At 38.3% G+C, this 12,970-nt stretch overlaps 1 protein-coding gene across 13 annotated transcripts in view; it reads right to left on the minus strand.

The window, feature by feature from the left end:
- TMEM132D (transmembrane protein 132D) overlaps positions 1-12,970 on the minus strand; it is a 288,698-nt gene that overhangs the window by 27,376 nt on the left and 248,352 nt on the right. For all 13 annotated transcript variants that reach the window (XM_080559647.1, XM_080559648.1, XM_080559655.1 and 10 more), the window contains one exon: positions 11,553-11,696. In XM_080559647.1, coding sequence (XP_080415773.1) covers positions 11,553-11,696 — 144 coding nt within the window. The remainder of the gene's footprint in view (positions 1-11,552; positions 11,697-12,970) is intronic.

The following is a 12,970-nucleotide window of genomic DNA, read 5'->3' on the forward strand; positions in this document are numbered from 1 at the left end:
TAGAGCCTCCTTCCCTCAGACATGCAGACAAGGAAGATTTTAGCTTCTTTGCACTTATAGATGGTATGTGTGAAGCTTGAAAGACTTTCACAAGCTAAAATAAATCCACATTACCAGACACTTAGACAGAGACGTCACTCACATGACATCTGTGTCTGTCCTACCTGTTTTTTATGTACAAAACACCATTCCCAGAAGTAACCTGGCCAACTCATTTCACCAAGACTGTTTTCTTCCAAATCTTCATAGCTAGTTAGCATGTAAATGTTGCTATTTAGGCTCTTTGGATTAGAACAATTTCTCACTCCCATATCTACTTGTAAATCTTTTGACAACACTTATGAGCAAGGATAATTTTCCAGTGGAACAATGTAAAATTCTTCCTCTTTTGTACAACTTCTTAATAGACTGTGTGTACAGCAGAAGCATGTTCCCCTGTAGTACTTTATTCCTCATAAAATTTTGAACCATATTCATCTACTTCAAGTAGATCTGGCTCTTTCAGCTAAAAGTTTTGCAGCCTTAGGGATTCTTTACCGGATGAGCAGATGATCTTTTTAACACCTTGAGTTTCTGTCTTTCATATCTTGCATTAAATCAATCTCCCTTTCATGATTTTTATTTATGCCAATGCCCAATTCTATTACAACTCCCTCTTCTGCTTTCTCAATTTCCTGTATTATTCTTTTTTTGGGTCTATAATATCATTTCAGTGGCTAAGTCATACACTGTCACTTCACATTTATGAACTGAAACATGAATGTGCATTATCACTTTATTTTTATGAAAATCCATGATAACTAATGCACCGATTGAATTTCTACAAAGTGGCTTTATGTTTGGTTTCACGATATCTGGCCTCTAACCTTCAAACCTCCAAACAAACTTTTGCATCTATATTTACATACTGGGGTCATTATAGTTCTTTATCTCCTTGCCCCAATCACTTCAGCAGTTATAATGGAATTTAGGCAGGAGCTTAATTAGAAACTGCTCTTTTCACTATTTTGGACTACATTTGACGTGAAAGGAAAAAAAAAATATGACTCTAACAAATAAAAGACTTGATGTAACTCCCCCAATGCCCCAGGCTAGTTAGATAAGTGTTTAGCTGAATAGACAATTAGCCAGTAGGAGATCATGGTGGTGCCCCGTACCCTAAGAAACTGCATTTATTTTATTCCTTTTTCTACCCTTGTAACAGAATCACTCTCAGTAGTTTGCCTCTGTTTTACGATGATACTAGTGCAGGCAGAATCACATTATGTTCAACATTTTTTCCCCTTATTTCCCTTCTTTGATGAGCAAGGAGTATCCCAGCCCTCAAAGATATGTTCAGGTCACTCTTGGTCCCACAGCTCCGGCCCACCTGCATTCGTCTGGCCATGCTATAAAGACCGAAGAAAACATATGAGGCTTTTTAACTTATAAATAACTGGAGTGGTCACTGCAGTGTCATCTTTTGACAAAAAAACTTTGGGGGTGTTCCCAGGAAGAGAAAAAATGCCAAGCTCCAGTAAAGTCTGCTTGAGTAATAGTCTTGTTAACATTTAGCTTATTAAAACTCATTAAAACCTTAGGGCAGCCCTGAAGCACCCATGAAATCTGATAACAGCAAACTAGTCCACACAGGGACCAGGCCGAAGAAAAGATTAAAGTGTCTCTCCTAACTCCATCCTGTGTGCTGCAGACACCAGCTCTGGCTGAACAGGATTTTGCATCTTAAGCCTTTTCAAAAGGAAAATGTAATTATAAAAATATAACACATATGAGGATTCAGCAGACCATCCTATACTTAATGCAGCTGGCTGGTGGATGAAAGTTTTTCTGCTGTTGGGTTGGCGGGACATCGTCTGCTTGCTGCCAGACTTTGCCAGGGAGAAGTATAGATTTCATCTTGAACACACACCTAAACTGATCTCTTGCATTATATTTTCCAGTGAAACCTGAACTGTGTGCTCAACTCCCATTAGACTATGCAAGCTCAGTGACCTTAAATCACAGAGAAAACTTCAGTCTTACAATCAGGTTGTTTTTCTAACTCTTCCTTGGATCACTTCACTAAACAAAAACTAGAGAAAATGACAGACTAGACAAAGACAATTATTACTAAACCCAGGGATATCCATTGCAAAACATGGGGTAGTTTATGGCCCTGAAGGATTGTCATTGTCTTGACGTATTATACCGACCTCTGGCAAAAGTATCTGACTAACATAATTTTTTAAACTAGAAGTTTGTAAACAGCTGAGCATTTCACCCTTGATTGTGTGTAAAGCAGATGACTCATCTTTTACTGATGACGGTGTGGGAAAGAGACCCTTCCACTGTGGATAAACCCTCTCCCCCCAGCACAATAACACATTATTTCTTTATTTGTTTCCTGTGCTGTTGAGCAAAGGAAATCCTCTCCCAGTTAATGTGCTTCTGGGATCATCTTCATTCATGTCCCCTAGTAATTTCTGTGTTGTCTTTTCTACATTTTTCCTGTGTTGGGTATACTTTATCACATTTAATTTTAACATCTCATTTTATGTGCTCAGTTTTCTCAGAACCTCAACAGCAACAAACCAACCAACCAATGACAAAAACCCTTATCAGCAATTAGCCCTGCTGGAGATCAAATGATAACAGTTAGATATGGATACTAAAAAGTGCAGGATGCAGTTACATACCCATGTATGCTTTCCCAGCAGCCTGAGCTTCAAAGAAATAAATATCAATGAATGTAGCCCAGTTGAATCTACTAAGAAGAGGCAGAGTAGGAGATGAGATTAGACACACACATTGTTTAACCTGGCAACAAAGGGAACAACTTGGAAAACTACTTGTCAAGGTGTCTTCAGAAATTAGTATAGTATATTCTACAGTATTGCCAGAGGGGCTGTTTCCTATTCCGTCTACAGGCCTGTGTGAAATCCTTGTGAGGAAATTCTCAGCCCTAGGGAAAAAGCTGCCTTCAAGATTTGTTACAAGCTTGAAACTCAGCTCAGCGCCATCAAAATGTGTGAAGAACTTTCACGGAAACATGGGTTGTGGCACTGAAACAGCTAAAACTAGCTCTGGCTGATCTTTGCTTTCAGCATTAAGCTCATGCAAAACTAAACCATCCAGTGATGGCGAGAGCTGTATGTAGACACAAAAATTGTTCTCTGTAAGTAGTAGACTTTCTCTTCTGTTCATCGAATAAAGTCTAGAGCAATCCCCCAAACTACACTAGGTTAACTGGATTTTCAGTGGCAGAGATGAGCTCTAATAGCTTGTAGAAATTGTATGTGCCTGTGAGATTGAAGTATTATTATTTTTATATATTTTTTTGAGTGATAGTCAAGTATAACTAATCTAACCCTTAAAAACTATGCTTAAAATGTAGTTTGGTACACATCCTTTGTGCCTTTAGATGGCCAGTCACCAGGCAAATGATACTTTCCTTCATTACTGAAGTTTCATTTCTCTTTCTCTGGTGTTTACTAGAATGAAGTGGAGCATGTAATGGAACGTCGTGTTCATAGATTTCATTTTCAGTATCAGCTCCAGGTCTGCACAAAATCTCAAACACTACAACAGCTTTTTACATGCTCAAAAATGCAAAAAGAAATTGCTGAATGCACCCAAAGCCAGAAGTCTAAAGAGGGTACCCTAATTTTACTAAAACAAAATCATTTACAGTTGCAAAATAATTGCCTGCACACAAGTAATCAGCTTATTTTTAACAGTTACTATATGGAAGAGATTATAAAAGTTGGGAGAAAATGTCAGCTTTCTCTAATATCCCACCTGCTCTAAATGCGTGGTTATACTTTAACAAAAAATGAATAGCCACTGAGACCAGCTTTGGTAGGTGTTTAGGTTTCTAATTCCCAGTTAAATTAGTAGGATTTGAATGCCTAAATAGCTTTAAAATGGAGGTTTATCATCCAACAATCAGTTAAACAAGGCAATATTGCAAAATACAGCTGAAATGGGAAAGTTATTCAGCATTTCCATGGGTAGTTGATGTGAGAAAAATAATAGCACTAAAGTATCATACAAATACAACACCCATGCCACAATCTTCCTTATTCTAGGAAGAGACCAGATCCTCTCACATGTGTGAAGCACGATGCTATTACAGATAATTATTTACTAAAATAAACCGGACTCAGATAACCCCTTGTATTCTGACATCTGAAAGTAGTTTTCAGATGTACTTTACTTGTTTACCTTCTCATGCTCCTTGAAATCCTTCAGAAGCACTATATTGATTTTATAAATAACGGCAAAGAGAACAAGGGGGTAGCCAAATGTCAGAATGGAAAACTAGGGAAGAGCTGAGAGCGCAAGCCAAGACTACATACACTGCACTTGACAAAATGAAACAACCAAAAAGCATCTGCCTCCAAAACATACTACTTCTGAGGTACTTAAGGATAGATTTTTAAATGATCATTATTTGATTATTCCACACCAAAAACATCTCTGGAAAGGGACAAATTGGTGTACAAAGTCCTTACCTGTTAAGTTTCAGGCAAAGAGAGTTACATGCTTGCCTCAAAGAGGTCCTAGAAAGTAATGCAAAATGGTCCAGATACTGGATAAAAGGGAAGAAATCCGTCAGCAGACCTGCACATACTTTGTTACATAAGAAATCTGAATATATTTCTAAATCCTTACTCAGCCACTCATACTGTATCATGACACTCATTTTTATATGCTGTGAGTAAGTTAAATTTAACAGGAGTGCTTCCTAAAGAGCCTATGCTCTGTCCTAGTTAAGGGTATATATATTATTAACAATCATAATGATGATGCTTAGATTGTCCATTTTATGCAAAGATCTCAAAGCACTTTTCAAGGATTTAGTATTAATACTTTTTATCTGTCAAGGTAATTCAGAACCATTATTCATCTTTTGTAAGTGCGTATGCTAAGACAAATCAAATAAATGACTTGGCAAAGATCACAATAGCACACCGATGTCACAGCTGAAAGTATATGCCAGAAACTCCACTATAACCAGATAAATCCAATGCAGAATCTGAAAACACATCCAACGGGTTCTCCAATTGTTATCTAATCTTATTAAGGCACAGGCAAATGAAATGAAAATCAAGTCTCAAAATGTGTGCAGATTGAGCTCTTATTAGAATATGTAATGCTTAAAATCCCAGCCCAGTGGGCCCACTAGAGCATACTTCCTTTCTTCATTACCTGTGAAGAAGAAAGTAGTAGACGTGATTACGAGTCCTGAGCTCATTATGTCCTTTTGACCTCTTAGCCTACCTAGCATAGATAGACTCTTTTATCTTTCATATAGGTACATCCTAAAAAAGCACCGTGTTCTTCCAATACTCTCTAAGAAGTCTAGGAGTCCTCCAAAGATCCCATATCTAATATTGATGGTGATTCATGTTTCAGATCTTATCAGAAGCTTCTCTACTAACTCCAGATTACCAACCAAATCTTCAGCTAATATTAATCGATACAGTGCTGATACAGTCAGGGGGATCTAAACATACTTAAAACAGCTGAAAATATCTTGTCAAAAATCCTTTTATTTTAATAAGACCAATCCTTCCTATAGATAATATAATAACTGTACACTCCTACAAATGATAAACAAAAGCAAAGTCATTTAGTGACTATGATGTATATGATATGTCCAGAAAAATCCTAAATTGGGCTGAGAAGACAATAATTTATATGGCATATTGTAACTTTTTACTAGGTGGTAATAAAGCAACACAGATTTGTGTCATGATCTGGAGGATGGCTTAGAGGCACAAAGAGCTATAAATACCACATCTGAAAGAACGTGGCAGGCGGCCACTGGAACTGAAGAACACAAAAGCTTTAAAGTTAAAGGGAACTTTTTTGAGAGAAAAAAAAATCACAAGTTTTAATGATTAATGCAAGTTTCTGTTTTGGAGCCAGGTGCTATTGGATGCTCCAGTTTAGCTTTCATTTATATCCCAGTTCCTGGGAGACATGGGACAGTTACATTACTTTTACATTCAGAACTCATCTTTACCATGCCTACTCTTTGTACCAGAGAGACATTAAAATTGTTTCTGCTCCTTTTAAAACCAATATTAACAGCACATGGACTGAACTCAACAGTTATTATTGCAACTTTTATTTTTGATACTGCATGTTCCTTAGTTTTTCCTATATCCTGATTACCAAAGCAGATCAGAAAAAGTATTTTCTTTCTCATAGTTGCTTCATCCTAAGTTGAAAAGTTCAGAAAGATTCTGATGTCAGGAATACTGAAATTGAGCTGAAATGACAGGACATGATTTCATCATTTTCTATCAAAATGAAATGTTTAGACATTGCAGAAAATAAAAACATCCATTTGCAGACTTAAATCAAATGTTTGTTTCAAGGCAGATCAAAGTTGTTTGGAATGGAATAAGGCACTTCAGCTGGTGAGAGAAACCACGTTATATTGTGGAAAACCATGGCAGATTGAACTTGATCTTCACCCAACCCCCAAGGCAGAGATTTGTTTTCCCATTACAAAATTCAGCCCTTCATAACCATATTCTATGCAAGTGTTCAATCTAAAAATTCCCATTTGCTAATGGGAAAGTATTTTCTTTGATATCATTCTAGAAACTATGTTGACCACATCTGCTTTTCACTTCCACTTGGGTGCTCTGAACCCTCAGTGACTAAAACCCACATGACAACTTCTCCTGAATATTACACACTGTGGTTAACTAGTTTAATAGATCACGGCTTCTGAAACAGGGGCTTGCTCTTCTTTACTACTCTTTATCACCTGCTTTGCCCCCACTGCAGGTTACATTTTCCTCCTCCTGTCCCTTTCCTCCCCCTAGGAGCAAGCACCAGGCCAGGGTGAATACTTGGCTTCCTCCATTTGACTGCGTGAGCTGTTAGACTCAATCGAGCCATAACACGCATCTCAAATTACTCATAACATGGCTTAAACTTGTGAGATAATAGGTAAATTGGGATTCTTCACACCCTTGTTTTTAAATTTTTGTGTATCTTTGCAGTACCTCCATTTCTGGGGCTCATGCCTTGATCTGCAGCTGTGATGGTTATCTTTTCCATTTGAAAGCTGCAACTGAAAACTTGTGTAATCACATGCATCCAAGAATGCATTGCAAAAAGAGTATCAAATGGACTGCCACTAGCGATATGACTGCTAAAAGCAGCAGCCCTAGAACTGCCAACGCTAACCTAAGGAGCAGATAAAATCCTGGACCCGATTATCTTCTCCCTTTGATTTTGTACTCTGTCATTCCAGCAACTTTAAAAGAATTCAGCTTTCCCCTGAAGTGTACCAGAGTAAGGAAGAAGAGAAACAGCTGCTAAAAGTTTAATGCTTTAAAACACTGTTTGCTTCAGGCTATTTTAGATGCTCTGATACTTCAGTTTTTGTACAGTCTATCACTTGGTTAGAAAGAAGTTATTTTGTTGCTGATAAAACCAGACTAAGTGTTACTGGAAGATTCGTTTGTCTGCAGTAATATCTTACAAACAGCTGAGTGCATTGTTACCCCCTCTAATACAGTCCAAAGTGAACAGAACAAAGCAGCTATTAAGGCATCACTCGATGTAACTTTCAACCATGGAGCTGTGGCTGGAACAGTCTGGCTTTGCATCTCTGCAGCCAACTGACAAACAGCACAGGAGGAAGGAAACATCACAGCTTCCCTCCTCGCGCAGGGCCAGGCAGATCGGACTCTGCAGAGGCCAGGCACAAACTCTAGGCAATCGCCCCACGACCAGAACCGGTTGTAGAGCTTTGGGAAATGGGAATTCAGAAAGAGAGGCCATGCCACAGGTTCTTGCACAGCCTCTGCACTTGGTACGCAGCCCCGTGGGTCTGTGGTAAGCCCCAGGTTGGGCAAAGGGTATCAGTAGTAAGGAATCTCCTTTCACTCCTTCTGCACCCGGGAGTCTGCCTGTAATACAGATGTAAGTTAACACGTCTCACCTCCCGTTCACATCCTTATCTGAGATCTATGTAAAATACAAGATGCTCTAGAAGGTAAAAAGCTAAGGAATTCTGTTAGAAAAGCACACAATTTTGGATAACATACAGACTTTGAATGCAATCCTCCACAAAATACACAGCGTAGCATAAGAAAGGGCCAGAGAAACTGTATCCTGTTCCCAGTGCTGGCACCATTCACTATGTGATTTCTGGCAAGTAGCTTCTGGACAGAGCTGAGAATATATTGGAATTTTTGGTTAATTGATCAAACAAAATGAATTTCAAAGAGTTTTCATTTCAAGGCAACTGAAATGCAGATTTTCAATTAACTCATCAAATGAAAAAAATGAAAACAGAGCATTGGAAAGTGATGCTTTTGAGACATCTATGCTTTGGTAAGGCTAAAAAAAAGGGACATTTTGAAATGGAAATGCCTTTCAAAATGAAAGATTAGAACATGTTGGTTTTTTTCTATTTCCTCTCCTCAGTCTTGATTTAAATTATGTTGAGATTTTGATCCACAGGAACAACTCAACAAAAAAAAAATCCGATCACTAATCTCTTTCTTTCCCATGAGATCAGAACAAGTTTTACCATCTACTTCAATGGTCAAAACTTCATTATAGCACTTTGAAATTTTTCTGTGTTTCATATTCCTCATTTGTGAAACAGAATCTATACCTTGCCTCCACTTTTTGGCATGGTTACTCTGTCACTGTGGGCTAAATCATTTCAGACATCATTTGCCATTAATGATATTGTTTTAGCGGACTAAATTCTGTCCTGACTTATTTAACCAAGTTCAAGTAGATGCAGAATTAAAAAGTGCAGAATTATAAAGTGCAGAATTATAAAGTGCAGAATTTGGTCTGGATCCCTAGAGTACTTTGAAGTCCCGAGTGAAAAAAGTGAGGAATAAATGCGGCTGCTGGAACCAAAAGTCAAATGAGGATACCAACATTGAGCAGGGAAAATGAGTTTAAATTCATCATTAATCAACACACAAAAAATAGGAATAAAAGATATTACACGACAGGTCCATGGAAAAACAACAACAGTGAAGATATTAGAAATGTAATCTTAAACTTTATATTTCAATTGGCATTTAAAGCAGACATTTTCTTCCATTTTATATTCACCACTCCAATGCCCAGAGAACAGAAACTCTAATTACTGTTGCATGCTGAAGGCTGGACACTAATTATATAACTTTGTCTTCATTACATAAGATGTCTGTGAACAAGACTTGGTCTGAAACAGAGCAGGTAAACTGAAAACTCAGAGAGGCATTTTCAATTAAAAACTCACTTTAAACTGGTGACTCATTTTAAGGCTGCTGAAATCTGCCTTTCTACTGCAGAGGAGTGAACTCTAGTGAGATGTTTGCAGAAGCCCAGAACACCTTGATCCCTGACTAGATTTCCTATTTCCTATTTTTTCCTATCATTAGCATTATTGTGCAATGGTATATATGAATAACAGGAAGCACAGAAACCTTTATTGGTATATTCACGTATTTACAATTGATGATAGACATATACATAAGAAGTGCTACCACATTAAGCTCTTTGCCAGGGTAAGAGCCAAACATATATACTACAAACTGTTGCAGATTTACATCAGCCAAAACCATTTCACAAATACCCAATGAGTATGCCAAAACATTTTGATAAACTAGAACTTTGGAAAACAAAATTGATGCTTCAAATATCTTCCAAATCATATACTTGCTTTCAAATTATTTTTTCCAACTCTCTGAATAAAATGAAAAGTTAATTAATTAATGTGAGTGAAGACTTAGTTCATTAGCTTCCACAACACAAGGCAAGAAAACCAAATGATTTCTTCCTGTTTTTAAATCTAGATTCAGTTCATCAGTTTGCTTTATCTGGCAGATTTACCAGATTCTAAAGGGCTTCCTGAAAGCAAGAAGGACATTTGGATTAAGACAGCCAGAAAGACACATTTAGTCAGAAAATATCAGTATAGGTGGCTATTTAGACCAGAAGACCTGAGTAGATTCTAAAACGGAAACACAAAAAAAGGGGGACTTCTCAATTGCATGGACCCATCTTGTGTATAAAAAATTATCATGAAGAAATTGCTTAAAACAAGTCCAATGAATGTCGACATGGCAAAAAGTTAAATATGTTTAGAGATAGTACAAGAAAGATCATTTAAACTCATACCCAGCTCTATTCTTCAATTACCCTGCTCCAGGTTGTCATTCCCTCTCTGACATAATGTTATTTCTCAAACTTTCATCAGTTCTCCCATATGACAGTAACAAACAAGCACCTACATTCTTCTTTTCCTTTACAGGCAAAAAAGGCTCCACAGAAAGAGTTTTTTTGGCTAATGGGGCCCAGAGAGCCTTGCTTCGGAATTAGCAATACCCTTAGCCATTCGAATCTAAATTAAAATGAACTAATGTAAGAAGGAGAAAGCTTAGCATTCCAGTCAGCTTTAGGCTAAGGCAAATTTCACAAAGGCCAAGTCCTCAATATGGTGCAGTTCACAAAAGTTAATGGGATAACAGTGATTTCCAGCAGCTGAAGGGGTTGCCTGTAGTATTTCAAATCATTTTGTGACAGGCTGGTTATGTTAAAAAAAATCAATTTTAACTTTTATTTGTAACTGTGTCTCTCATTTTGTCTTCTCATTTGACGGTCACGGATGTCTGCGAAAACATAAAAGCTGGTGCAGATGAGCCAATGCTTCTGTCACCATGCTGGAATCCTTTCTACTGTATCTCCATGGCTGATCATGTCTTCCTCTACCATTAATGTGTGTGAACCATTAACCAAATTGAGCAGAATATGCAGGGCTTCTTAAAAGCTTTTAGTGTTTACTGGTACAAGCTGAAAGTCTTCATGAAGCAGCAAATGTCTTGAGGGTACAACCTGACCCTGAGATTTCAGTAGTAAAATGGTGGCTTAGAAAGCTTCCTGCAGGCTCTCTCCTCACCACTGGGTAGGGAAGTACAAACTGTGAATAAAAGCTAGGAGTAGCCATACATTATCTCCTGTCACGTGTCTTGAAAGAAGTTTACCTGTTGTTCAGAGTAAATGGACTTGTCAAGTTTCTTACCAAGTAATTCCCAGTCCATGACTGGTGGGCAACATATTTTTTGTGATACCCTCTAGTTAGCAGTTGTGACCAAAGAAAATTCCAAATTTAAACCTAATGTTGTTTGCAATACACTACTGGGTCAGTACTAAGAAGAGACCTGAACTTTGAGTCACACAACTCCTGTTCCAATGCAGCAAACTAACTTCAGAGGAATTATTTCCTACTCTAGAAGATCTGCAAACCTTCCTGACCCCCACAGAGCCCATATAGCTGAAAAGTAAAAGGCAGAGGTAGAGTGAGCTCTGAAAATACTTCAGAGGTGGGAAGTGACAAACAGTTCTAAGTATTTGACATGCAAGATAGACTATATGCGATTTTCTGTTTGTTTTATTGCTCTGCTGTACATAGATAATAAACCTTTGTTTCTCAGCAGCAGAACAGTTAGGAAGGAAAAAGAACTTGTCACATTGGAGAACATCACTGTTTTGTAGGGCCTCTCCCTTTGTGCAATGAAGCAGTATGGGCCTACCTTAATGACATCTTCATCTGATGATCTGCACTCCACAGATTCCAGAAGATCAGTCACAGTCCCATCATCTTCCACAGAGATCACTTTGACAGGGACAGCCACTGTTTTCCCAGTGAGAATAGCTGTATTCAGGATCTCTGCTTCCTAAGAGACCAAAAAAAGCCCTTTTGGTTAGTATATTTCGCTATTACTTCATTAATGCCACCTAGATTCAGCTTTACATTAATTTCTAATGTCTATTTTAAGAATTATTCCAAGCACAGTAGGCAGAAGGGACAAAGTTCCTCCCTTTAATCCTGGAACCAAGCTTCCAGTTCTGATTGAGGGCTGGTAACACATCTGTCATACTCTAATTGCTCTTTCATGACTGCTCATCAAGCCTCCGAACATCCTAACACCCAAGGAGTGATGCTGCACGGCATTAACAAGATGTCTCTTGCATCTAGCTATGCTGAAGCCTCCACCCTGAGCTCACTAATGACCATGCTGATCACATAAAAATAACCTGGTTTAAGTCTGGCTTTTCTACCCACAAAATGTTTCCATTTCATTGGATGCTCGGGATGGCCATGCACAGAAGCCACTCTAGTCTTAAATGCAGGCTTTAGGCTGGTCTTGGGGATGCAATGTTGGCAGATTCAAAGTCAGTCTCCCAGTTCACAACTTGTAACGTGGGCTAGTGGCAATGTCTCTCATGACAGATAAGATCTGGGTTTTCCTCCTCTTCCACTTAGGGAATTATTTTAAGAGTGCTGGCATTCTGGTCCCACGTTAATGCACCACAGGACTGTAGGGAATCAGACCCCAATCAGATTATCTAGGTCTTATCCTGGCTCTTGTTTGCTAATGATGGGCTAGCACTTGTTTGCAACTGTTTCTTTATCTGTCAATGAGGCTCATGCAAAACCATCATCTCTCAGAAAGGAAGGACGCTGAGAAGGTCTAGGCTCTGAATTAAACAAACTCTGCAGTGATGTGTGTTACTGGTACAACATTGTTGTGAGGATTATTGCAAAATTAATTCCTTCCAATTGATTTATCATTTCTAATTTAAATGCATTGATTTCTGATCATGTGAACACAAGGCTAAATAGCACCCTCGGTTACTTAGGTGTCACATCAGTCATGCACAGCAGATATCACTGACTTGTGCTATGACACACAGGGAGCCCAAATTGGTCCCTGAATTCTTCATCTCCTTATTGCAGAATGTTGCTTATTCTTGGAAAGGTCTCTAAGCTTTTCAGAACCATGCCTTCAAATCACGGACTAACCCATAGAACAAGAAGCTCTTGATTTCAGCTGTCTCTTGTGAAATAAAGGCTTCCAAAGCCCCCCAAGTGCTAACTGCTTGTTATCTAAATAGCTCCCGCTATGAGCTCTGAGACTGACCTGATTTCATTTGTGGAAGACAGTGA

This window comes from Anser brachyrhynchus, assembly GCF_964034855.1.
Source record: "Anser brachyrhynchus genome assembly, chromosome: 17".
NCBI lineage: Eukaryota > Metazoa > Chordata > Aves > Anseriformes > Anatidae > Anser > Anser brachyrhynchus.